Here is a 27,228-nt window from a genome sequence, read left to right as displayed (position 1 = left end):
TTTCGAAAACAGTGCATTAAAAACCCATAAAGGAATAGGAATACACAATCGGAACAAAATGCATGAGCAACAGAAGCAAATACATAAAAGGGGAGAATCCACTAAAACCAAGCTATTCCGGGTCTTCGTTCATATATTTTTTGTTATGGGGTTCTGATCCTTTAGCTAGTCCGGGTCTTGTTCATATAATTAATAGCATGCTTTGAGACTCATTTGATTTCAATTGAATCTGATGTGTATGCTTCTTCTAGGATTTTGTCTTTAACTTGCATGAGTAGTCGCAAATTCTTGTTGGTTTCTTTTAAAAGTGTTCCCATTGAACGTGCTAAATCAATTTGGATTCTCTGTGTGATCATTTTTGCTATTTGTCAAACATCGGAATGAAGTGTTGTAATTAGTAATTGGTTCTATATTGTCCTCAATCATATATAGCAAGCTTTGCAGATTGAGTTCTCAAGGTTTTGCTTTCATGCTTCTTAGTTTTTTCAACAGCCGTGCTCTTTTTTAATACCTACATTTTTTCACTTCATTGCTTTTTTAGGCTGCATGCCATGATATCATGATTTCCTTGGTCAAATTGTTGCTTTCTCAATTAGGATTTCAGTATTAGACTTTACTTTCAATGCTATAGGTTTATGCAGATTTTGATTAGGATGCATAAGGCCCTTGCATTTTCATTTGGCTAACATGGGTTTTTTCCCCCTTCATTGTCCTAGCTTTTTGTATTTATTATTAATTTTGAGAATTTTGGACTTTTTTATGGATGTATCTTCACATGAATTTCTTATTTTCAATTTTGTGTGAATGTTTTTTAAAATAATTATTTATGATGTTAAATAATCTAATGGACATTAAAATTAATTTATTAAAAAAAATTGAAGTCCAATGCAGTCCAGTCCAATGTACCGAACAACGGACTGGACTTAAGTTTAGTGCAGTCTGGCTCAATTTAGTGATATACCAAACACAATAATTCTATAGTGAGGGCCTTATATATAGCCCCTAGGTGAGACTCTATCTCTTAACCGTTGGATCATGCTAACTAATTTGATCCAACGGTTAAGAGATAGAGCCTCACATAAGGGCTAATATAAGGACCTCACTATAGAATGACTCATACCAAACAATTAGGTTTTCTAATTGAAGTCACTTCTCCATGACATATTAGCATAAAGATGTATGTGATGGTAAATTGTTAAACGTTGCTCTCAAAGCTGTCATGAATTGTTAATATCGAATAAGTGCTCATCAACGAACAAACAGCAAGTGAGCCAGCCAAAATAGTAAGATAATAACTTTAAAATGTGAAATTAATATTCACACCATATATATGAAATCAAGAATTTGAAAAGGGCTGAGGCAAAAAGAACAAATCATATATATCTAACCCTGTTCGTTTTTAGAATACCGTGTTGTCTGAAAAAAGAGACCTTGTTGAATTTTCTTAAGTAAAAGTTAAACTTTCACACCCCAAATCTGTCTGAATAAGTCGATTGACAATGTAGCTACCTTATTGAGAAATTGGTAGCGACAAGTAGCTAAAGCGATTGACATTTTGTGACAGATCAATCTACTTGAGAACAATATTGAACTACTGCTTCAGTTGTAAAATGTAAAACATGAGAAATACGCAGGGCAGATTTTGCCAATGGTATGAACTATGAAGAAGATGGGAAACCTTAGCCCTCCCTCTCACAGGCACCAATATGGTCAGATTTTGCCAATGTCAAAAGTAATTCAAATTTTCAAAGCACCAACAGACAAAGGGCTTATCTTGACCTCCAATTATTTATTTATAATTAGCATATCACTGCTTTGAGACACCTAAATGAAGTCTATAATTACTCAGTCTAAACTTGGAGTTTCATTCCACGCTTACAATAAGATACATCAAAGAGTATGAAGGAGTTTGAGTCTTTCCCTAATACCACGTGATCGTTTTCAGAAGAATATTTCTTTTGAATAGGATAAGGGTCACATATACCTCGTAGTACCCTGGATAATTGACTAGAGCAACTAAATTATAAAAGGGATAAAGAAAAAGAAATTAAACAATATAAGTTTTCGAGGCTCTCGCTGTTCAGGCCCAACAAATTCTGAAGAATTGAAGGACAATTCAAAGTGGGAAATTTTGGGTAGGTTTTCTAAATAAAGGCACCTCTCCATCCATGAAGGGTTTGAGCATAAACATGCATGTGAATCGTGATCGTAAATTGTTAAACGTTGCTCTCAAACTCAAAGCAGTCATCAATTGTTAATATCCAATTTTCCAGCTTTAGAAAGTCCCACCACCTAATGCCCTATTCTTTTTTGGTCGTTTGAGTGAGGACTAATTGTTAAACGTTGATCGTCGTAAGTTGATTTGGTTATTAGTATTACTTGACTGGATAGCATCTCCAACTTGTTAAACATTGCTGTCATTAACTTAAATTGGTTTGAGTGCTGGACTGGATCTTACCATCTAAGTGGTGATTAAAGATAAGCTGGAGGCTGTTCAAGTTAAAAACTGATTAAATTAGAGTTCAATGAGGAAAGTCATCAGAAAAATGTAGTATTATAGCTAGCTAGGGGTTGTAATAAAAATAATTTTAAAAAAATATATCACGAACTGGAATTGGATCATGCCTATCTTTCTTAAGCGGGTTCTTAAGCCGGTAGAGTTGGTTTGAGCACTCGACTGGATCTTACCATCTAGGTTTGATTAAAAGATAGTTGGCTTAGCAAAATCCAAACGTAACAACTTTTGTGTGAAACATGAGAAAATTTAATGGTACAAAGACTAGCCAAGGGACAAATGCAACCGAACAACCCCCCACCACAAAAAAAAAAAACAAAAAACAAAAACAAAACAAAACAAAGAGCAATGGGGCAAATATATTATGTAATTATATGCCAATGTTCCAATATTAGAAAGTCTACCACCTAATTCCCTATTCGTCGTTTGGGTGAGGTGAGGACTAAGTGTTAAACGTTGATCGTAAATAGGTAAATTCGTTTGGTTACATTGTGTCAATTGATAGCATGTCCAAGCACTTAATCACATCAAGCCAATTAGCCACTGGGCGGCCTATAAATACGTTGGGTCTGAAACCTCGCACTTCATCACATTAAGCAAGCCTTGAAGCCTTGAAGCCTTGATTCTTCTTTTGCTATACATAATTCTCTTGTTATCTCTCTCAGCCTTCTCACATCAAGCCAATTAGCCATGGGCTGCTACAAAGCCTTCTCCTTCAAACTCTCCTTTTCACTTGTTCTTCTCCTCATTGTTGGTGTTGGACTTGGAGGAGTAGCTTCTGCTGAGTTATCCGCTAGTTTTTATGACAAAAACTGCCCCAATGCCCTGTCCACAATCAAATTTGCAGTGGACTCAGCGGTGTACAAAGAAGCTCGCATGGGAGCTTCCTTGCTCCGTCTGCATTTCCACGATTGTTTTGTTAACGTAAGTTCTCGATCGATAGTATTGTTCTAATCTAGAGTAATTTAAATGTTAAGTCTTAGTTACACAACTTGGCATTCGCTTGTCGACATGCGAAATAGTTTGGAACCCTTTCTCGTCTCTGTTTCTTTTACTTTTCAAGTACATTCAATTCATCTATCTGCTTTGACCCTTACTTTCAGTTTCAGACACGTTTAGTAAATTAGGACTAGTTTATTTTTGTGCAAAATATGTTTATTGACATGATGACATATTAATACTATGAAATACATGCATGCATTATGCATATGTACTTTTTTCTTTTTTTATACGTAACCAGTTTGATTATTGAATGACAGGGATGTGATGCATCGTTGCTTTTGGACGACGCGGCAACCTTTAAAGGAGAGAAAACGTCAGCGGCCAATGCCAATTCTCTCAGAGGATTTGAGGTAATCGACAATATCAAAGCTGAATTGGAGAGCCTCTGCCCCAACATGGTCTCCTGTGCTGACATCCTGGCCGTTGCTGCCAGGGATTCCATTGTTGCAGTAAGCCGCCAACAATCTCCTTCAATTCCTATAATTGGCTTCATAATAATGTCCTCTTCTCTTCTAATCTCTTCCATTCTGTTATAATCAGCTGGGTGGACCCACTTACACAGTGGCATTGGGCAGAAGAGACTCCACCGCTGCAAACGTGACCGCAACGGAGGACCTCCCCAGCCCCTTCGTCAATGTGACCAAGCTAATTGCGGCTTTCTCTAAAAAGGGTTTCACCGTGAAAGAAATGGTGGCTCTTTCAGGTATAGCCTCTGTCATGCTTCATGTCTTTAATTAATTTAATTAGTAAACCAATCTCTTTAACTGTTTGGTTTTTTCTTGTTTGATTAGGTGCTCACACTATAGGACAAGCGAGGTGTGCACTCTTCCGTGGACGGCTTTACAACGACACCGACATCAACGCTTCGTTTGCAGCAGCTGTGAGAGCAAAGTGCCCAGGTAGTGGTGGCTCAGGCGACAACAATATGTCTGAGCTTGACGTCACAACCCCGACCACGTTCGACAGTTCCTACTTCAAGAATGTGATGAGCCAGAAGGGGCTGCTGCACTCAGACCAGCAGCTATACAGTGGTGGGTTCACAAAGACGGCGGTGGATGCGTATGCCAAAAATGCTGCCAGTTTTATGGAAGACTTTGCCGAAGCGATGAACAAGATGGGACGCCTTAGCCCTCTGACGGGCTCCATTGGTCAAATTAGAACAAACTGTCGAAAGGTCAACTAGACCTTGTTTTAAGAACTACAGCTTAGCCTTGGCTTGGCTGGTTTGAAAATAATATGCTTTGTTCTAGAAATATGGATAAATTACACCAATAGTTCTCGAGATTTCAATATATGATTAGAATTTAGAATTAAAGATGTGCCACTTTTCTTTTTAACTGGATCCTTTGGGATGAGACACTTCTGCTGTCGGATTGGATGTTTCATATAACAATGGATTAATTTGATAAATTATTTAAAAGGATTGAAATCCAAGTCTAATATGACGAGGCTTCATTGTGCCAAACTATGAAACAAAGATTGGACACTGGACTTTTCAAACCACTTGAAAAACACGTGGGTTTGGAAATAGGCCAGCAAGGGAAGCTTCATGAAACCAACAAAATGCCCTACCAATTCTTCTCTTTAATTTGTTTTCCCAAAGAAGAAACACCAAAGCATGTACTTGGCATCGCTCGAACCTTCTGGTCTCACACTTATTTAGACTTGTGTATGGGGTAGTCATTTATACATGCATGATTGTTTTGATTATGAGAGCTGGAAATGGATTTGACCTGTTTCGTAATTTTTCGATTTCACCACAAGGAAAGTTGAAGTTTCAGGATCAAACATTTTCATAAAAGCATTTGAGTTTTATAGCACATATTTTACAACAAATGTTCAATCATATGTCCAGTCACAAATATATAATAGCACAGGCACGCAGGCAAGCACGTGGGAGTGTAAAAATACATATAAGTGAAGTGGTAGGCACACCGTTCCGGGGTATCTTTGTTGCCAAGACTAAGATTCGGACAGTCAAGACAGAATGGATACATCATTCCTCCATCATTCCAGTATCTCTTTTTTGCCGAGACTAAGAGTCAGACAGAATGGTTACAACTGTCACTGGCGATGCTTCCTCGGTACTAGCTACGCTCGAATTGCAGGCATGAAGTGTAGTGCATATGTCTGTTGTTTCAAGGAACTGCTCTGCATTGGCAAGAAATAACGGTCCATATTCGAAAACGATCCTCTTGCACTGCCAAAAAAATTTAGGATATTAGAAGAACTAAACGAACGTCCTGATGCAGTGAAACTACATTGAATGATGAATATCAACTTTCAGTTTGATCAGCCGTTCATGAAAATCTCTCTTCTAGCTATATTCTAGTCCAACATTATGGGGCCAATAAATCTTTAGTAAAGCTAACTTTCTGGTAAAAAAACACTATAGATATTTACTAATTTTCTTAATTGTCCTCACCTTTTTGGCATAATTCTCCACCGAATTGCACGCCTTCAAAAGCAACTCAATGATCTCCAGCTGACAGAAAAAGAAAGAGCATTTAAGTTGTCAAGGTAGAATCAAGCCACTTGGCTCATGGAATATAACATTTCTGAATGTATATGGATGAATGAAGGATCTCCAATAAGAAATGTAATACTATAAGTAATCATAGACATTTCTCACTAGAAATAATTGCAACGTTGCTAAAATCGAGAAATTCCAGCAGTATGTTCTACCCACACTCCAACTGAAAAGTTCCTTATTAAGTTTTCACTCAGGATTCAGGTACATCTTTTTAGTTCTCCTTAAAGTCAATGCATTTATAACATCACTATATTACTCATATATACCAAAATTGTATTGGTATCTCATCTACGTTTGCAGTCAGAAGCATTTCTGAAAACATACATCCCAAATCCTGATAAATATTCCACACAATTGTTCAAAGCTGCCAGTGTAATCTGTAAGCTTTGCAACTCAACCAAATCTGTCAGTCTATCTAAGTAGTGGCTGCTCATTTACAAAACAGTTTCTACCTCTCTTTGTATACTTTATAATATCCTTCTACTTTTTGCAAAGGGTGGTGGTGGAGGTTTTCCAAGATTTGGAGAGGGCTTGAAGGAGATTACGAAAAGCTACCAATAAGAGGATAAAAAGCATTTCAGGTTTAGAGTCATTTATTATTTATTTGGCCTTAGATGGATCCAATAACAGCAATCTAGCATGGGTCAAGCGTGGTACATGATTTAACTCAATTCACATGTGCAGTAGTTTGTGACCTTTTGGATACAAACTAAATATCAGTGATTAATAAAGAAGGAATACGAATTTAGATTGATGTATGGACGGCTTCAAGTTTTCTTCTAAAGCTTGAGGATTCTATAAAACTGGCACAGGGTTCCATCTTGTAAGTTCCAAAGGATAATGGTAATTATAATCAATCACACACAAAAAAAACATAAATTTTGTGGGCAAGTCAAGGTCAAGAAAAGTAAACATTAAGAGCTACTTATCAAAATATGATAAATTCAGAATTACGTTTCTTCTAGTTAAATGAAGAGTGCACATACGAACCTGTGTATCAGGATCTTTCAACTTAACCAATACTTCTGAAACAGCACGGTGACATAATCCACAGCTATCCTCTCGGAGTTGTGAAGAAAATAAAGCAACCTGTTGACAGAGGTTGACCTTCCGGCAGAACTCACTAGGTTGTAGAGAGGAGACCTCTAAGAAGAAGAGAGGAGCATAATAGTCCACCAAAGTGACACACTGTCCCACAAAAAGAAAAAGAGAAAGAAAAAGAAAATAGACATTCAGGATGTTTTTTTCAGGATCAGAACTCTATAAAGCTTCTTATAAAAATAAATTTCATAGCGTATTAGAACTCTATAAAACTTCTTGTAAATTTGTACTGACATGCTCAAAAACCAATAGAAACAATTTTGGGGATGGCTGCAGTTAACCAGACACATCTTTTAGTTTCTGTGCAGTTTTTTTACAAAACTATTGTCGCAATTAGAAAAGGCAACTACCTGCTGCTTGAAAGAGCCCAATTGAGAGCAGGTCTGATGTAGGGCTTCAATGATCTCGGTCTGGGTCTTGTTTTCACCAAGGTAATCAAGTGCCTGGGCAGCAAACTCCTCACACAATGTGCACACATTATCATTCCCAACAAATTCATCCCCAGAAACTTGTAAAGTTTGAGTTTCCACCACTTGAATATGGTGGGCTGTCTTTGTAACTGAATCAGAGAGTAAAGCTATTAGTTAAGCAATATGTTTGCAATTACTTCTCCAGAAAAATTGAGGTGTCAATGGGACCCTAGATTTTCAATGACAATTGAATTACCAAAAACATGTTCCACTTTCAGTCTCATTGGAAAGCGGATTTTTTTACCTGGTAAATTTAGGTTTGCCAGTTGTCTAGCATCACCGGCCCAACTAGCTCCCAGCACAAAAAGAACTAAGACCCCAACTCTCACATCCATGGTGCCTGAAGCTGCAATCATCCAACAACATAAGAAGGCCCTCTATGAAAAAAAATTTAGTACTTGAAACGACGACAGCCCATAATTGATCATGCATGCAAGTTCACAACATAAAGAAACCTAAGAAAGTGGCGTTGAGATAATCTTAATGTAGTAACAAGAGAGCTTAAGGTGCAAACAAGGTTCAAGAATAGATAGAAGACCCAATCAGAATTTTGTGACTTCATTCTATTTACATTCTAAGAACACTTTGTGCCTTTTAAAACTGGGAAATTATTGTCTTATGGCACTAGATATAAACACAACAAGGGCTCAATGAACTAGGATAAGGGCCATAGCCCTCTATTCATCACTCACTTCAATACTGTTTGTAACACACCTGTCTAAGTTTTAATCAAGCTGAATTCATCAAACCAAATTGGGCAAGGAAAAGCTAGTTAAAGTCTACTGGAAGCTGAATTCACCACTCTTTGGATTTGCTAGTCATGTTTATGGTGATTACCCAATTGAAATGATATTACTAGTTAAAACATAACAGCAATAACATCAACAACCAAACAAACACAACCTTACTTCAAGACCAAAAGCAAGAAACTTTGTCAACGACATAGAAACAGAACAACGAAATAAGCAATCATACATAACCAAATACCAGACATGCCGAAAACATTGAAAGGAAAAGCAAAACAAAAAAGCTAGATAGAGAGATATAAAATAAAATCTTAAAAATCAGCTTGGTGCTTTCTGCTGAGAAAACGTGCGAAAGAAAACAAGGAACAAGTTTGAGCCAGGATTTGGAGTTATACTTGTAAATATCTAACGATTTTCGATGCAGGAAAAAAAAGAAAGGGAGCAGAATTGAAATCCCAAACAATCGGAGATTGATAGATGGATAGATATATTTACCTGGGTTTGTGGAAAAAGCAGGATTTTGAAATTCCGCTTCTTTCCTTTCGAGTGTTGAGGGGTTGGCGATGCGTTGAATTGTCGTTGGTGGTTGCTTGCTTCCTGTATTTATACAGCTGCCTATCTGGGTTTGGCTTCTTCTGTGCTAAGCAACATGCCACATGGACTGCTTCCAACGTGTCACATTGGAAGTTGTGATCTCCTGCCTATCAATTAGAATTGGGGATTTTTTCTCTATCTAAAAGTTATTTTTTTTTCCTTGTAGTTTATCTCTTTTTTTTTTTCCTCCCCTACCTTTAGTTAGTTTTATTTTGGTCAATTATGCCCTTATAGTTTCATAATTATAGCAATTTAAGGATAAGTCACAAATTCAGCCAATTTCTTTCACAGTGTCAAGGGTATTTCTGTCCATTTTTGCTCAATGTTGGGTGAAAAACAAATTCCAATCAACCCATCATTATTCAAAGTAGTGAAAAAAAAAATTGAAAATTGCATTATTTTCTATTTAAATTCATATTTTACAATTGTGCAGATTCATCTCTTTTGACAAGTTTTTATTAATACGGTTTGTGAGTTATCTTAAGAAGTACTAGGGGATATTCCAAAGAAGTATTTTTTGTTCCATTATTTTTTCTTGTTTGGATGAAAATTATTCAGAAACACATTATAAAAAAAATAAATAATAAAAAAATAAAAAGGATTAAATCATCAATAAGATGAAATAGGGTTATAACTTTTGAAATGGAAGTTGGCCTGTTTTGATGAATTCTTTTATATCGTAATTTGGTCAAATTTGCACGCTTGATGAATCCCAATTGGTTTTCTTCTTAAACCAATTGATTATTAGCTCTTACAGGCTCTGACATCTCTACCAACAATTGCTTTTTTGGGACAAAGCACAATACTTTTTTTGGCACAAGGCAAGACTGACATTGACCACCATATGAAGTTAATAAACAATTAGATTACTTGGAACAATTACCACAAATTTGGACTATCCATCTCGAAGCCTATCTTCAATTGTTTGTACACCTTTCTGGGAAGAGATTAAACATCGCTCCTCTAGAGAAGAGTTTTAGCATTAGATAGATACGCGTCTTTTACAAACACAACCAATACATAACGGCTATATAGATAATAAGTAAAACCAGAAGTCTGGGAACAACTCCCATCTAAACGAAACAAATCAATTCTTAAGCAAGAACAATCGGAGACGGAGGAGGGGAAAAACACGAGCGCACACACACACAACTAAAGTCAGTTCTTGATTGAGGTCAGCTGATTGACAAAGCTGAATCACTTCAAGTTTGGAGTTGGCTTCTTCTTTTTCCTGCTTTGCTTTGTCAAAAGTAGTGAGAATCGAGCAAATCCAGACTTCTTTCTCTTAGCAGAAGAATTCCTGACATTGCTTTCCCTCTCAGACCTCCTAGAAAAGGGTTGATCGCCATTTTGTTTCTGGAGCATTTGCCCCAGTGACATCTTTTGCCTTACAGGGCTTTTCCCAGCCACCTCCATTTCAACCTCTTCTGGCAAAAGCAGCTTCCTGCTTAGTATCTGTCCTATTGATAAGGTTGGCCTCAGAACGGGTATTGGCCCATCAGTAACAAGATTCAGACCATTTACGTCACGTAATTGCAGATCTCTCCCATGATTAGATGGGTGTGGATTTTTGAACTTGGTAGAGTTGTGTACCGAACGTCTTTTATGACCATGCTGGGATCTCCATTTGCGAAGAGCTTCTTCAACTGCTAGTTTCCCCTTATTTGCAGTCTCCACTCTGTTCAGAGCTTCTTCCAATGCCTTTTTAGTGGTTTTGACTTCTTCAGTTGCTTCCTCTACCTTTTTCAGGATTTCTGTTTTTGATACGTTTGCTTCATCAAGATGAAGCATGGCATCTGTTACCCTGTTCTTAGAAAGTTCCTCTGCATCTCGAACTTTGCAAGTTAGAGATGAGTATTCCTCAAATGAAAGAGTTACTCTGTCATGCTTCTGCAATGAATCTCCAGATGAACTCTCGTGGTATGATAGAGCCTTAATCTCTGCAAGAGCAACAGCTTCTACCGCTCTTGCTGCCTCTTTCATTTTTCTGGCAGCAACCAACCTGATTTCAGCTGTTTTTATCTTAGTTCTTGTCTGTTCAATCTCGGACGTTGCTCTCACGACCTCTGACTTTGCAACTTCTGCCATTCTTTTGAACTGCTCTGTCTCAGAACTCAATCGGTGAAGCTCCTTTGAAATATCTAAAGAATTATCAGGACCACCTTTAGTTTCAGCATCCTTTGCCAACTGCAGCTTTAGTTTTGTTTTCTTTAGCTCTTCTTCAAGAGACAATACTTTCAAAGAATTTGATGTTAACCTCACACGGGTTTTCTCAAGCATGATTCTTTCTTTCTCTAATTTCTTGTTGAATGATTCAACAGAAGCTCGAATGTCAGCAAGATCAGTGGTAGTCCTGGTAAGGTTCAACTTAGCCTGTTTCAATTCCATTAAGATTAAACCTGGAGCTGAAGAAGGGCATGGAGTCACACCTTCCATTGAATTACGGCGACCACCCTCATTCCCATGGTTTTCCTTATCATCTTCGTTTACCACTGGAGTCATGTATTCCTTACCTCTATTTGTCTCAAGGGCCATATTCACTTCAGATGCTTCTTTCTGTAGCTTCTTTTTTAACTCATCAATAACCTTTTTAGTTTGTTCAAGTTCTATTAGAACATCCAGAGTTTCCTTTTCNTCAAAGTGAGATCCTTCTCCAACTGTAAAGCCTGCTCCTCCAGTTTCGCAGTGCCAACCTCTTCCATGTCATGCTGTTAATAGGAGAAACGTCACCATACGATAAGGTTATTAAACACATAAAACGAGAAACCATGCTTCATTTAGCATCTCGGTAAGCACTAAACAGAAGGGGAAGAAATAATTACTATAAAGAAGGAAAAACACTTATACGAGAGATATCAGCAGAACAAAAAAGACAGAAAATTTAACTGTACAAAGCCAGCTTCGGTTATCAAGTAACCACTCTCATTCATGAAGTTGTGGATGCAGAAAGATAGAAAATCTGGGGCTTAAGGAGTTACAGCCAGTCTCTCTATGACAGGAAATATATAGAGAATCAGGGTCTTAGGAGGTCATGGTCCAGTAATTCTATAAAATGGGTACCCTAAAAATTGATTTGAACACCAAAAGAGCCCAGAGTTACAACTTAGTAATCTCCCCTTCAGTGGAATTACATACTAATATATGGCAAGATGTATCAGAAAACACTACATTATGGAACAAACCAAAACCTTGAGTCCCCTACAGTGACATAATCCACTATTGCTTTGAGACTAAAGTAAACACAATACCCCGGTTTTCTCCACACGAAAAGATTATCCTGCGGGATCTTCTTGAGCCATAAAGCCATAAAATCCAACAATGGCAGGAACAGACAGCTAATCCCTAATAAGCTAGTGCATACTCTTTGGCACACAAACTGACAGTCACAAATTTCTTTAAAAGTGAAACTATGTTTGGAAGCAAACGGATCACTTGGGTTGTTCAATGTGAGAGTGCACCTCCATTACAATTAACAATGTGAACCAACAACCAACTTTAAAGAACACAAAAGTACATTTAACTCAAACTTCCTCCTGACCTTGGCCAGAAATCCCAATCCATGTAATTTTTCTGCTTTAAAATAAAACCTCATTCCCAATTTCTTAATTTTCCAAAAGAAAAACCCTATCTTTATTCGTCTGGAGAGAAAGAAAGTAAGCGGGAGCATACCTCAGGCCCGGAAGGCTTAGTCTGAGAGGGTTTCCAGTAACCGATTCCACCGAATCGACTCACTGCCTCCCTCACCGATTCAAAAGGAGCTGAAGTATCGATCTCTGCCCTGAAAACCCTCTCCTTCTTCACATCCAAACCCGAATCAGGCTCCATATTAAAACCCGACAACTGAAATGAAATCCCAACAAAATGAAAAACAAAGATCCAAACTTTCAGAAACGCAAGACTTTTTATGAACAGAAGGAGTTTGGTGGGAGATAAAATTAGCAAGTAATGATGTTTGGTTATAGTTTGAGCAGAGCTCAGAGTCTTCAGTCACACAAACCTAAGAAGCACGGCTATTAGTACATAGCCAAAATCGAGACAAGAGGGAAACATAAAAATAAAATAAAAAACCAAAAATCAAAAGAGACGTTTGGATTATTTGAAGTTCCATAGTTACCCTTGAGGTTTGGAGTGTTTTACGGATGTTGCAGGAGTAGATGAGGAGATATAATGCTGTTTTTATGGGCCTTATTGGAAAGGCCGGAGATGAGTTGAGATGACACGTGGGAAAGGAGGGAAATGTAATGGAGTGATATGCGCATTGATTTTTGAAAATGGTGGGGGCATTGTACGCGCGAGTGTCGTTCGTTTTTCAACGGCAACAAAAAGCCATATCACCTAACGGGCTTCTGCCTTCTGGGTAATCATAAAAGCGCGTTAAGAAAAAGCACTTTGTCCTCTTTGGCTTGGGCTGTTGGGCTGTTATTGTTTTCTCAACATGTCATATCTTTAAGAAATACGTGTGACGTTACGTATAAAGAGTTCAGAAGAAGTCTATAAATGCGGTACAATAGTAGCTACATAATACTAACTAACTGAATACATTAAAAGAATGAATTAGATATAAGTGAGGAATTAAGAAAAGAATACTACTAAAAAGAAAAAGAACATAAAAGTGGAACCAACCAAAGATAGTTTGGTTGATATTGTCTCTCACTCTCACTTTATCAACTGTTTTGTGTCATTGTGGGTTTGTGTGCAAACCAACTTTGTTGTCACTTTAACCTCAAGGAACATTATGAGGTATTGAGGTTACCGTTTCAACTTTCATACACTGTAAAAAGCGAAGTATGAGTTTGAATTTACTTCTGTTGGGCCGAAGTATTGAATTCATGTGTTCCATGTCCAAAATAGGAAACATGTCAGTGGTCCGTTTCTTATGAGAGTTTAGAGTGGGCCGCAAAGTTTAAAAACGCAGGCCCAATTAAAAGATTTCCCTCCCTTTCATCCTTTGAAGAAATGAAAGGGACAATTCCACACAGAGAAAACACATGTCCTAGCAAATAGCAAAATGGCAATTTTGGCTTCACCAACTTTTAGGCGTGTAGCAGTTGCGACCACAGAAGCCATTTGATCGAGAGAGAGTTATGAGGGCATGCTGCATGCAACTGAAATCTAATAAATTCATGTCACTTTCTTGCTTTTCGTCATAAAGAGATTAGATTATGTTTTTGTTTATGACAAAAGGAATTCAAATAATTATATACAAATACCAGTAGTCAGTAGAGATATGATCATAGTACGTAAGGGGGTTTTTATTGAAAACATTACTTGCCTCTAATAAAAGCGGTATTAGTAAAAGTGATTTTAAGTGTTTCGAGATGTGGGTCAGTACTGAATTATTAGGACAAATAGAACAAACCACCCTTTTTGTTTACGGGCAAGATTCTAGTCTCTCTGTTATTAAAGACTTTGGTATAATTAAATAATTGTGACCGTCCAAAATACAAAAAATAATAATAATTACATGAGTGCGACTTTAGAGCCAGGAACTTAAGACTTTGAACAATTCCTCTAAGAATGCACATAATTTATTGTGGCATGATACTTGTTTGACAAAAGAAGGTGTGTTGAACATGGGTTCGACGAAGGGTATGCATCATGTCATGCACGAATCAAATTCTATCCATCAAAAGACCCATTTTACTACGCAAAGGTCAAATTGCTCATGCACGTTCTTTCACATCCAATATGTGCTTATCTTTAAATGTTACATAATTATGTTACCAGCTAAATTATAGGCCTCCATTTGGGTTGTTAGTGTTGGTGAGTCCTTATTTCATTAGAGTTTTGGTTACTTATTAATTATATTTTGTCCTATTGTAATAGAGATTATTTTATTTAGTGTTATGGGGGTTGATGATTTTTTCAACCCTCATGGAGGTAGCACCACCGACTCATTCTCTCATTCTCCACCAACCATCGTTGAGTTGAGTGCCCAGATGGCTCGGCTCCTACAGATGCAGACTTTGACCCCGAACCTGATCTAGACCCCGACTCCGACCCTGACCCCGACCCCGACTTCGAAGACGACCCCGACCCCGACTCCGAAGAAGGCCCCGACCTCGACTTCGAAGACGACCCCGACCTAGACCCCGACTCCGAAGACGACCCCGACCCCGACCCTGACTCCGAAGACTACCTCGACCCAGAATTTGTCTCTGATTCAGACCCTGATCCTGATTTCGACTCCGACTCCGGCCTCGACTCAGGCTCAGATTCCGATCCCAATTCCTACTCAACTTGTATCCTATGCATCTTCCGCTGCACAGATTATGACTTCTCGACTAACGACCCCGACACATGGACCAGATTGCGCATTTTGTGAAATCCGAGGATCAATTGGTGGATATTTTGACAAAGGCGATTTCCAGTAAAGCATTCCACAATTCACTAGATCAGTTGGGCATTGACGACAGCTATGCACCAACGTGAGGGGGAGTGTTGGCGTGACTTGTGGATATTGACTTACTTTCCTTACACACCAAGAATTCATATTATAATTGTAATTGATTTACTTTAATTCCTGATTTCCTACTGCAAATAGATTTAGGAATTTATTATTTACTTGCCCATTCAGGTTTCGTTGTATTATAAATATAATATACATCATATTATCACTTTTCACATGGTATCAGAGCAATAGGCTCTGGGATCTTCACCACGATTTGATTTCTTCTTAGCCGTATGGTCGTTTTTTATTATTTTGTTTGAGAGCTCTCTGTATCTCAAAATTCTACTCTTGATCATGGATCAGTTTTGCTCCACCTTTGCCAATCACGTGGAAACAAACATTACTGGTCTGGCAAGTTCTTATTTTTCTGATTTTCAAAATTCAGTTTCTTCCAATAATTTTTCACAGGTTTGGATTCTTGATAGTGGTGCAACGGATCACATCACATCCCAACCTTCAATTTTTTCTCAATCGTCTTCTTCATCGACTCTTTCATCTATTAAATTACCTACTGGCGCTAACGCTCCAATACATTCCATTGGGTCCATGTCTTTTGATTCCAATATTTCTTTACACAATGTTCTTTGTGTCCCTTCTTTTAGAGTTAATTTAATGTCTATTAGCAAGCTTACCAAATCTCTGAATTGTTGTGTCCTCTTTTTTCCTGATTTTTGTCTTTTGCAGGATTTGGCAACGAAGAAGACAATTGGCTTGGGTAAACAACATGGCGGATTCTATTATATTCACCTTATTCCTACTCATCCATCCTCAAATCACGTTTCCACTTCATCAAATTTTTGGCATCAACGTCTCGGTCACCCTTCACCTGCTCGCCTACAATTACTTACTAAAATAAATCCAGCTATTTCTTCTAACTCTTCTCATCATTGTGATGCATGTCATTATGCACGGCAAACTAGATTGCCTTTTGGTAGAAGTTCAATTTCTTCTACTGAACCTTTTTCTTTAATTCATTGTGATATTTGGGGACCTCATAAAGTTCCTTCTCATTATGGTGCACGCTACTTTTTAACCATTGTAGATGACTATACTCGTTGCACTTGGTTATATTTGATGCGCTTCAAATCTGAAACTCAGCCATTATTAAAATCTTTTCATGCTTTTGTTCGTACTCAATTTAATCGCGATATAAAAGCAATACGTGTTGACAATGGCAGCGAGTTTGCTTCTATGCGCCCATTTTTTATGGAGCATGGCATCCTTTATCAAACTACATGTGTCTATACTCCTCAACAAAATGGAGTGGTTGAGCGTAAACATCGCCACATTTTAAATGTTGCTCGTGCTTTACGATTTCATTCAAATGTTCCTTTAATCTTTTGGGGTGAATGTGTCCTTACTGCTACCTATCTAATTAATCGCATGCCCACTCCTTTGTTGTCAGGAAAGTCCCCTTTTGAACTACTCTATGATCGTGCACCCTCATTGGATCACTTGCGAGTCTTTGGGTGTCTTTGCTATGCCACAAACGTCCATCCTGTCCAGAAATTTGACTCACGTGCCCGTCGTTGTATCTTCATTGGCTACCCTGTCGGGCAAAAGGCATATCGCCTTTATGATCTCACCACAAAACAATTTTTCTCTAGTCGTGATGTCATTTTTTATGAGAATGTTTTTCCTTATTCAAACTCTGCAGGTGACACACGGCCAAACCCAATTGTTTTGCCATGCATAGACTCTTCTCATGAGCCATGTATGACTCCATCCTTCACATCTCCTCATCAACATGATGTTTCACAACATCTGGACCAATCTCATCCTTCAGTGGAGGAGTCACCTTCTGTCATTCCTGTGGATGAATCTAATAATTCTTCCACCATTCATGCGGACCACCATAACTCCTCTTGCAAAGACACTCATCTTGCCTCGCCGGATCCGGTTTCTCTTCCTCCAACTCTTCCCATCGCTTCCGCCCCTACAGAACCAGATTCCTCGGTGACGGCTCACCCATCTCCTCATCTAGAACCAACCCGTCACTCCACTCGTCCTACACGACCTCCTATTTGGCATCGTGATTATAAAGTGTCTCATGCTATGTTGCATACCCAAGTTCCATTGTCCGACTCTATGCCAAGTTCTAAGAAAGGTACTCGTTATTCCTTGTCAAATTTTGTTTCTTATGCACGTCTATCACCCGCACATCATTCTTTCTTAGCTGTTATTTCAGGTCAAACAGAGCCCACGTCTTATGATCAAGCTGCAAATGACCCCAATTGGCAGCAAGCCATGACTGCCGAGATTACTGCTTTGGAGCAAAATAACACATGGACCCTTACGTCCCTGCCTCATGGTCACAAGCCCATTGGTTGCAAATGGGTGTATAAAATCAAACATCGTTCAGACGGCACCATTGAGCGTTATAAAGCTCGGTTAGTGGCTAAAGGCTACACCCAACAAGAAGGCCTTGACTATCATGAGACCTTCTCCCCCACCGCCAAACTTGTCACTGTCCGATGCTTGCTTGCTATTGCTGCTGCTAGACATTGGCCTCTTCACCAACTCGACGTCCAAAATGCGTTCCTCCACGGACATCTTGATGAGGAAGTATATATGCTTCCCCCACCGGGCTTTCGTCGACAAGGGGAGAATCTTGTGTGTCGACTCAACAAGTCACTATATGGACTTAAACAAGAATCACGAAATTGGTTTTCCAAATTTTCCAACGCTATAAAAATGGTGGGATTTAATCAGTCCAAGGCAGACTACTCTCTATTCACCAGGTCACATGGCTCATCTTTCACTGCTTTATTGATTTATGTTGACGACATTATAATTACAGGCAATGATCCAGCCTCCATTAAATCTCTCATGGGAGTCCTTCATGAAAAATTTCGTATCAAGGACCTAGGTGACCTTAAATACTTTTTGGGCATTGAAGTGTCAAGATCCAAGCGTGGAATTGTCATCTCTCAACGAAAATACACCTTGGATATTATAAAAGATGCTGGTCTTCTCGGAGCACGCCCATATGATTTTCCCATGGAGCAAAAGTTAAAGCTGACTCCAACTGATGGTGATTTGTTACATGACCCTGCTCACTATAGGAGACTTGTTGGGCGCCTCATATACCTTACTATAACCAGGCCAGACATTGTTTACTCAGTACATATACTTAGCCAATTCATGCACCAACCACGCAAGCCACACCTTGAGGCAGTACTTCGAGTTTTGCGATATCTAAAGGGTTCACCCGGCCAAGGACTTTTGTTTCCTTCAGAAAACAACTTAAAGCTGACAGCCTTTTGTGACTCTGACTGGGCCAAGCTGCCCAACTACAAGAAGATCTACCACTGGGTATTGTACCTTTCTTGGGGACGCACTAATATCATGGAAAACAAAGAAGCAGAATGTTGTCTCACGCTCTTCAGTCGAAGCCGAATATCGAGCCATGGCACATGCAACTTGTGAGATAACTTGGTTGAGATACTTGTTACAAGATTTTCAAGTCAATATTCAAGAGCCCGCTGTTTTGCATTGTGACAATCAAGCTGCACTACACATAGCAGCGAATCCAGTTTTTCATGAGCGTACAAAACATATCAAGTTGGACTGTCATTTGGTACGGGAGAAAATTCAATCTGGGATGATTACTACTGCATACACGCCTTCTTCCCACCAGTTGGCAGACATCTTCACAAAACCACTTGGAAGAGATTCCTTCAATATGATTATTCGCAAGTTAGGAGTTCTGAACCTTCACTCTCCAACTTGAGGGGGAGTGTTACGATATCAAATCTCAATCATAGGAGTAGATTGCTGCAGATCTTTAGTTGATTCTGTTTCCTTCTCTAATCCAGCAATCCCTGTAGTTTAGGCTGTAGTTATTACTTCTTTCCATATATGTTTCTGTACAATTTGCTATATATCCTTGTAATTGTTATGACTAAATGCACAAGTAATATACATCAGATTATCACTTTTCACAAAATATTCTCTCATAGTTTTCATATTTTAGCAGTTAGTATGAGGCCGATGTGTTCGCGGTGCAAGGCAGTTTAAGAAATTTTCTGAAGAGAGTTAATTAAAATCGAACAATAAGCCTTAATCAGGAGTACAGTGCCAAAGGACCACAAACGATGGATACCCAATTACTGATTTGTTATTTCAGACCCAATGATATATCCCTTGCAACAACTACATATTCTTCTTGATTTAGCATTCAACGGCCCTATTGAGCCCACGTCATCCGTTTGATTGATCACACAAATCTGCGGAGAAAACTTCATGTAATTAAAGTAACAATTTAGTAATTATGCCTGCTCAACATGGTTAGATTAATTTATATTATGAACGCATCATGTTTGTTTGACTTGATGTGTTGTGGATTTATTTAGTCCCAACTTGAGAGGACTAAATTTGCCTCCTCTCCTACTTCCACCTTCTCTCACCACTTGAAGTCGAAGCCCCTTCTTCTAACTCACTCAAGAGCCAAAGAGCCAAAGAGCCAAAGAGCCAAAGATGTTGAACACTGGCAACCCTGAGCTTCCTCAAAAATCCCAAGATGAAAACAAGTTCTTCTCTAGGCTTCTGTCCAAGGAAAGCTCCATGGCCAATCCATCTTTCAAGGTCTACTATGGAGGTCTGGCTGGTAGTGTTCCATTCATCTGGGAATCTCAGCCTGGCACCCCAAAACACACATTCAGTGATGACCCAATTCCTCCTCTCACTCCTCCTCCTTCGTACTATTCAAATTCCTTCCAAAAACCAACCAAAAAGCACTCAAGATCCAATCTTTTACACACCTTTTTCCCAAAAATAAGTCTCAATAAGAAAACCCATGTACCATCTTCTCCTTCTTCACATTCCTCACCTTCTTCATCATTGTTTTCTTCATCAGATTCATCTATGCATGTGCCAGTGAGCACAAGGAAGTTCCATGGAAGGAGGAGCCGGTTTTCGAGCAGAAGCTCATCGTTTGACTCCACGGGAGACTTTGAGGAAGAGGAGGATGCTGGCTCGCCTACTTCAACATTGTGCTTTCGATTCAGCAGAGTGACCAGTGGAGGCAACCGAGGCTGCCATAAATCTTAATGGCCTTGATGATGTCAATATTTGGCCATGGATCTGGGCCAAAGGTACCTCTTATAGCTAGTGATGATGCTCTGTAATCTTCGCTCATGTTTTGCTTAATTAATGTTTAGAATGTATTAATGTGGTGGTAGTAAATACCTCAACTGCTGCCTAAGATTCCCGCTTAAACATATATGGTGGTGTTAAGATTGTTAATCTAGTACCTAGCAATTGGCTTTCTGAATGCATGTACGATTTCAGGTCATTAATATTCCTTTTGCTTTTCATTATATATGCAAGTTCAGAAAAACATATCATCAGTCAAGTAAATATTACCAGAGAGACAGCATATTTTTGTTTGAGAGTATGAGTAGGTTTTGAAAGAGGGATTGCATCTAGTTGCTTAGCTAGTTGGTTGTTGCGAACATTTTGTGCTTGCTTGATCATATCAAATTATGAATAAGTTTTTTTTCTTTCTTCTTCGTCCGTGGCTGCTAAATATTTAATGCAGTGAGGGAAAGATGGGTACAGGTTCCTATCCATATATTCAATAGTGGCATGGCATGGCAGCGTGGTTTGATGATTGGCATCTTTCTGGCTCTGCCTTGTCCTCATCACATATGTTAATTCTCTGTTTTGTTAGATATATATTAAATTAATCAGTCCATTTAGCCATCCTTAAAATTTCTTGCCTTTCTATAATCAATCTCTAGACTTTCCCACATAATTAAGCAAGAACATGAAAATGTTTAAGGGACTTGTGTGCCTCAAGTGTTTAAGAATAGTTTTCTCTGCACCCGAAGTCCTGTGTTCGAATTCCTTCTACCCAATATCGCTTCTATAAAAAAAATTTTAAAAAAACACAATATGTATGTGGGGGCTCATCCGTGTTCAAGTCCCAAGCATAGGATTCTATAATTGTACCAAAAAGATCAATAACAAATATAGTACTGTAGGGTACTGGGTAGTACACCATATACATTTATACTTCATGTACCTACTAAGCCTACAAGGAGATTTTATTCCTGGCATTTTAATGAATGATGAAGAGGAAGGTCAAGAACATAAACAGGAAGCGAAATGGAAATGATTAATTGAAACCACCAACCAAACCAGACATATGCAAAAGTTATTTGTTTATCTAATTTGTCGGCAGCCTCTGGTGGTGGTGAAGTGAGTCCACTGGTGCTTCATCTCCATGTGCTCGCGGGCCATTCATTGCATGGTATATTATAGACACACATGGCTCCAAGTACATCCTGACGTACGCCACTTGCCCAAAGTATTAATGGATGATCCATTTGAATATGTGACAAATTGTTGTATTGTGTATATGAATCAGGGTTACGACAGCGTATTGTGTATTTGAATATGTGACAAAACTTCCTGCAGCTTTATATTTCTTCTCATTTGTTTTTTAATATTATTTATTTCACATCTTGTGTGCGAGCTTGCACATTTTCAATAAACATTCTATAGCGATATTCTATATATATATGCCTTTGTTTGCCTGTTTTGTTTTGTTACGTGGGCTATATTTTTAGTGATCTGTCTAATTGTATTTGGTTACTGCCCAGTTGGGCTGGTTTGTTGAAAAGCCCTCTGACGCTCTCCAATTAGGTTTTTCTCAAAGTCAATACGATCTTTTAGGAATTAGTTAATTATATTTTCACTATTCAAGTTAGGTTAATAGTTTTTATTTTTTTATTTTTTTGTTTTTTAAATTTCCAAAGATAGGAAGGGGGAAGGGGAAACTCATGCACACACATGAGTACCACACAAATTTGAATCTAGGACCACTTCGGTTGGGATATACCAAATGTCTAATCCAATCCAACTAACACTCAATTAGTTAAGTTAATAGTTAAGTACTCAATTTTATATTACAATAATACACCAAGATTACTTATAAATTACAAACAGTTGCCACTATACATACCAATTTTTATTTATTACAATTGGTATAATAAAGAGCCGCAACCATTAAAAGCAGGTAATATCATATTCAATTGTTAAATCACTCTGATTCAAAACCCTCACTAACTAGACTTACCTTATAATAAAGTTGTATTGGTTATAGGCGGAAATGATAATGAGAATGCTAAAGGGTCATATCTTAAATTAATGAACGGCATTATGTGAGATGTGATGTGTCAATTTCAATTATCATAATAATAGACGTAACAAGTCAACCTCACCTATCACATAATATAATTCATTAATATTGCTGATCAAGAATGATTTATTTTGTCAGAAATTCATTTCCTGAGCCAGATATTTCACGCTTCTTCAGTGTTACCAACCCCATCCCCGAATTTCTTTTCTACTTGATTTGCAGAAAAATGCCTTTCCTTTTCCACCATTGCCTTTTCAATAGCTTTAATTCTTCTTTGTAGATCCTGCAAGTCCGAAACACCATCTGATACCGTGGCCACTTGATCTCCATCCAAATGAGAGCTTTCAGCATGCAGAAAGTCATCCTGGATACAGGTGGAATATGGATGTGTCAAATTCAAATGATATCCAAAATCGCATGCACCATTGAACTATTGAAATCACATGCAACATGCCATAAGCTGAACAATTCATGTCCAGCCCAATGTCGATAGAAACCAGCTTACTGTCCATAAACTTTCCCAAAAATGAAGTACCACTTTTTAAAAAATATATATATGAAATTTGAGGCCTCCAAAGTAAAATAAAAGGAAGTTCAAAGGAGAATCCTGGAGCCACAAACAACTTGCATAATTCTGAAGATAAACCATATATTCAAATAATGGCTCCGCAATTGATCTAATATAAAAAGCTTATGGCTAGAAGACCATACACGATGGCATTGAAGCAAAGAACATAATTGCATTAGTGAGAACTCATGGGTGCATGTCTAGATGATTTTTGAAGAGTTCATACAGGTTCAAAAGAGGATAGAAAATGTGCAGGACCAATCAAAAACTGCTAACCCATTATGGATAAGGAAATAAATGGAGTAAAGCTGTAAGTTCCAGATAGAAAAAAAGAAGGGAGTATTGAAGCTTTAATAAATGGATCATCACCTCACTCCAATTTCCCATTGTAGAGGGAATGTATAAACAGACATGGAGATTATCTCTGATTCTTCTGTGTCTAGTTTATAAAATGTGGCGACTGCAAGCACATGCTTCTCAAGTGCTGTTGTACACTCCTTCAAAGAGATGACAGATGGAATATAGGCAGCCAACTGATCTTGTAGCCCTGACAAAAGAAAACCCGCCCCCCGGGGGGGGGGGAGGAGTGCAAGTACAGCCGAGCGGCTATACTTTTTAAATATATTATATTTAGAGAGCGGCTATACATTTAAATATTTTTTTTTTTTAAAAAGCCCAAAAATGGCTATACGAGCTTTACATTTCCCTCCCTGCCTAGCTCGCTTCACTGAATCACTTCCCATCAAAGTCTTCAAGTTCAAGGCCAAAAAAGAGGTGGGCAATTCCTCATTTGAGCTCTCATGGTCTCCCATGAAATCAAAGAAAAGCAAGAAAGATAGGAAATTGAAGAAAAACTTAAGCTTGGTTCCAGTCGAGCCCAATGCCGCAGACTCTGACTGGTGGCATAGTTTCTTCCACCCAAGGTTTTTCTTTTCACTAAGCTCAGTCTCCAATTACTCTGCTTCGTGTTTTTAGTGGAATGCATTCAGATTACTTGTAGTTTTAACTAAATTATCTTTATATTTTGCTTATTTTGGAAGATCTATGATGCACAGAAATGTAGAACAGGTGGTGGATTTTGTTCTGTAATGTTAAATTCGGTAACGATGTCCATAATTAGAGCTCAAAACCTATAAACTATGCTTTTGTTCAGTTAGGCTGTTGGAAAAATTGGCCTAGGCGCTAGGCAGCCGCCTAGGCGGGCCCTTCTTATTTTCCTGACTTAAGCTAAATTATGAACTCGCTTCAATTTATGATGGCCGCTATACGAAATTTGGCTTTTGATTATGTGTTTTTTTGCATCCTGAAACGAGAAAGATGTGGTCGAAAAGTTATTACTAGAGGGAGTAATAGAGATTTTAGCCTGTAAAAGTAATATGTAATTGTTAGCAGTCTGGTTTGGCCTAAGTTGAATCAGTAGTTGGAAATCCTGACTGAATCAGACGTGGGGAATATACAGACACAGAAACACATAGTCGGGCTTTGCTTGTTGTCATAGACTATGAAGCCGCAATTCACCTCTGGAAGGTTGACAAGTTTGACTTTGTTGTCTGCAAGAATGCCTATATCGGCTTCGTTTTTGGCAGCTTTGAAATTGGACTAGTCTTAGCGGTACGTATCATTATTGTGTGGGACGGTAACACTATATCTAACAACTTAAAACTATGCATTAGAACAAATATTTCTTTTTTCTTCTGAGTAGGTTGCAATATCAGTGATCAGGGTACTTATATTTTATAAATAATATAACCGAGCGGCTGTACTCTTGAAATAAATATTTAAAAATCTGTTGCGTAAAAACGCAGACGATGAAGAAAGTCATGCCACCGCCACCTGCGGCGACATGTCTTGCTTTCACCCCCGAGATGGCAGTATAGTTGCTTTTCACCACCACCTCCACTCAGAAGAGGTAGTTTGTTTGTTCTTGTTATAAATTAAAAAAAAAAAAAAAAAATTATCATGCTTGATATTGTGATGAAGCCAACCCGAAAAGTTTGTCATTGCCTTGATTTATATATTTCGCAGGTTACAAGGAAGCTCGAGGGTCATGCCAAAAAAGTCACTAGCCTTGCCTCCACGAACACTCTGAAAGTACTAGTTTCTTCTCGTGCTGATGCATACTGGAAACTACAATTACTTTCAGACACGGCTTCTAGTCTAATGTGACTTCTGTTATTTAACCACATCATTTTCGCCCGGCAGATTTTTGCGTGGGGTGCTGCTGGGTGGGAAGAACTGAGAAGTAAATTGTTGCAGATTCCAGATGGGAAGGAGTTGAGATCATTGTCAGATACTTAAATCCAAAGCCACCAGAAATATGAATGACATAGATGAAATAAGGATCAAAACCAATATTCTAGATGCATTTAACTGAAGAACCTGGAGTCGAAGTGATGAAAAAAGAAAGGCGATTCAAGTTTTCAAAAAATCGGCTGCCTAGGCGGGTCCTTTTTTTATTTATAATAAATAGTATAGCGGGCGGTTATACTCTTTAGATTATATATTTAAAAAAAAAAATCTAACAAAAATGCCATTCAAGTTTTTGAAAAATCGGCCCCTAGGCGGGTCCCCTTTTTTAAAAACAAATAAATAAATAGTATATTTGAAAAGGATAATCACACGGCTGTACACTATTTGCTACTAAAGAAATGTCAAACGGGCCATATGAGTACACGAATATGGCAAGTCACAAAATTGCGCACTCACCACACAGAGGTAGGAAACATATGGCTGCACATACGAGAGAGAGAGAGAGAGAGAGAGAGAGAGAGAGAGAGAGAGAGAGAGAGAGAGAGAGAGGAGTTTTATGCAGAGTGTGAGAGGGTGGGGAGGAGGGATGGTGATGCGCTGGGTTTTGGGTGGGTGGAGAGAGAGAGATAACCTTCTTATTTGTTATATATCAATATGAATGAAATATTATGTTTTTACCCAATCTGATAGAGGCTGTTGTGCAGTAAGGGTTTAAAGTTGTTAGAAGGGGTGACAAGAAATGAGAAGAAAATCTGTAAACATATATTAATTCTCTCTCTCTCTCTCTCTCTCTCTCTCTCTCTCTCTCTCTCTCTCATTGCAGGTGTATATACTCGTAGCAGATGAAAAGCAGAGGCTTCTAGATTACGAAAAATCGGCCTAGGCGGCCTGGGCGGGTCTGGGAGACGCTAGAAGGGTCTGGGCGGCGCTAAGCATGTCTGGGGGGTGCTAGGAGGATCTAGGCGGCGCTAGGCTGGTCTAGGCGGTGCTAGGCGGATCTGGGTGCCAGGGTGGGTCCAAAGGCAATACCTTATCATAGTCCTTGTTCATTGCTTCCCAAATCATTCTTTTGAACAGTGCCGCCTGCTTGCCGTTAAGGTACCCAACAACCTACAAACCACAAGCATCATGCCTTCCATGTCAAAATTCCAAAAATAAAAAATTGAAGCAACAATGATATACATATCCAAATCAAAGACAGCACTTTACTGATAAGTCTAGACCAAGCACTATATACCAAGTGGCTATGATGGAAGTGATCTTGAAGAAAGCTGATGGATCATGGGCAGGGGTTAACCTTCAGTTTCAGGATCACTGCTATTGTCTGTCATTAATTTTTACCCTCTATTTTCAAACACAGAAAATGTCGTTGATTGCCATGAACCAAGAACAAAACTTTCCACAATAACCATGAAAGGATATTCCAAGAGCATTGATATGTATTAAATTCAAATCATCATTGAGGAATTTGAGCATCTACCTTCTATTCATCAACGTGAGAAAAATGGGCAACCACGATTCAAACTCAAGAAAAGCAAGAGCAATATACCTCTAGTTTTTATTTTTAAAAATAGTACAGCCGCCCGGCTATACTATGTTTGACTCGGCCATAGATACAATCACCAAAACCTGCAACACATGATCATGAACACTTCAATGGAGAAATTGATGGTAGGGAGCTTAGGCACTGATTCGAGTAGTCTAGATCATTAAAAAAAAATTAAATTAAAAAAATACTTGCGTACGGCTACTATTTAGGGAACAAAAACTAGTATAGCCGCCCGGCTATACTATACAAACCCAATCAGTATAGCCATGCGGCTATACTGTTTTGATTTAATAAATGCCCGA

At 38.5% G+C, this 27,228-nt stretch overlaps 4 protein-coding genes across 4 annotated transcripts; 2 read left to right on the top strand and 2 right to left on the bottom strand.

Moving 5' to 3' along the window:
* The first annotated feature begins 3,239 nt into the window (after positions 1–3,239).
* LOC117632052 (cationic peroxidase 1-like) lies at positions 3,240–4,787 on the top strand. The gene is made up of 4 exons (XM_034365424.1): positions 3,240–3,439; positions 3,775–3,966; positions 4,058–4,220; positions 4,309–4,787. Exons 1-4 carry the CDS (start codon positions 3,392–3,394, stop codon positions 4,698–4,700), a joined length of 795 nt encoding a protein of 264 aa, XP_034221315.1. The 5' UTR covers positions 3,240–3,391; the 3' UTR covers positions 4,701–4,787.
* Positions 4,788–5,283: 496 nt separating this feature from the next.
* Positions 5,284–8,992, bottom strand: LOC117632306 (prosaposin-like). The gene is made up of 6 exons (XM_034365745.1): positions 8,863–8,992; positions 7,866–7,967; positions 7,502–7,710; positions 7,041–7,238; positions 5,943–6,002; positions 5,284–5,717 (listed from the first exon to the last, which is right to left on the bottom strand). The coding sequence occupies exons 2-6, from the start codon at positions 7,954–7,956 to the stop codon at positions 5,553–5,555; spliced, it is 723 nt and encodes a 240-aa protein (XP_034221636.1). The 5' UTR covers positions 7,957–7,967; positions 8,863–8,992; the 3' UTR covers positions 5,284–5,552.
* An 882-nt stretch (positions 8,993–9,874) lies between these two features.
* On the bottom strand, positions 9,875–12,967 carry LOC117632518 (WEB family protein At2g38370-like). The gene is given in 3 exon segments (XM_034366016.1): positions 9,875–11,597; positions 11,600–11,669; positions 12,631–12,967. Coding segments are annotated over 3 exon segments (1,665 nt in total). The 5' UTR covers positions 12,787–12,967; the 3' UTR covers positions 9,875–10,158.
* A 6,826-nt stretch (positions 12,968–19,793) lies between these two features.
* LOC117632354 lies at positions 19,794–20,733 on the top strand. The gene has a single exon (XM_034365802.1). The coding sequence runs from the start codon at positions 19,892–19,894 to the stop codon at positions 20,462–20,464; it is 573 nt and encodes a 190-aa protein (XP_034221693.1). The 5' UTR covers positions 19,794–19,891; the 3' UTR covers positions 20,465–20,733.
* Positions 20,734–27,228: the final 6,495 nt, after the last annotated feature.

This window comes from Prunus dulcis, chromosome 6 (assembly GCF_902201215.1).
Source record: "Prunus dulcis chromosome 6, ALMONDv2, whole genome shotgun sequence".
In the NCBI taxonomy this organism is placed as follows: Eukaryota; Viridiplantae; Streptophyta; class Magnoliopsida; order Rosales; family Rosaceae; genus Prunus; species Prunus dulcis.
The sequence above is the reverse complement of the archived record's forward strand: the minus strand, read 5'-3'. Positions and strand labels throughout refer to the sequence as shown.

Excerpts from the sequence above, each read along its gene's own strand:
- LOC117632052 (XM_034365424.1), top strand. The coding sequence starts at position 3,392 with ATGGGAGCTTCCTTGCTCCGTCTGCATTTCCACGATTGTTTTGTTAAC. Across the intron at positions 3,440-3,774 it reads TCCACGATTGTTTTGTTAAC|GGATGTGATGCATCGTTGCT; the intron begins GTAAGTTCTCGA and ends ATTGAATGACAG. Across the intron at positions 3,967-4,057 it reads CCAGGGATTCCATTGTTGCA|CTGGGTGGACCCACTTACAC; the intron begins GTAAGCCGCCAA and ends TGTTATAATCAG.
- LOC117632306 (XM_034365745.1), bottom strand. The coding sequence starts at position 7,956 with ATGGATGTGAGAGTTGGGGTCTTAGTTCTTTTTGTGCTGGGAGCTAGT. Across the intron at positions 7,711-7,865 it reads GGCAAACCTAAATTTACCAG|TTACAAAGACAGCCCACCAT; the intron begins GTAAAAAAATCC and ends TCTCTGATTCAG. Across the intron at positions 6,003-7,040 it reads TGAAAGATCCTGATACACAG|CTGGAGATCATTGAGTTGCT; the intron begins GTTCGTATGTGC and ends TTTTTCTGTCAG.
- LOC117632354 (XM_034365802.1), top strand. The coding sequence starts at position 19,892 with ATGTTGAACACTGGCAACCCTGAGCTTCCTCAAAAATCCCAAGATGAA.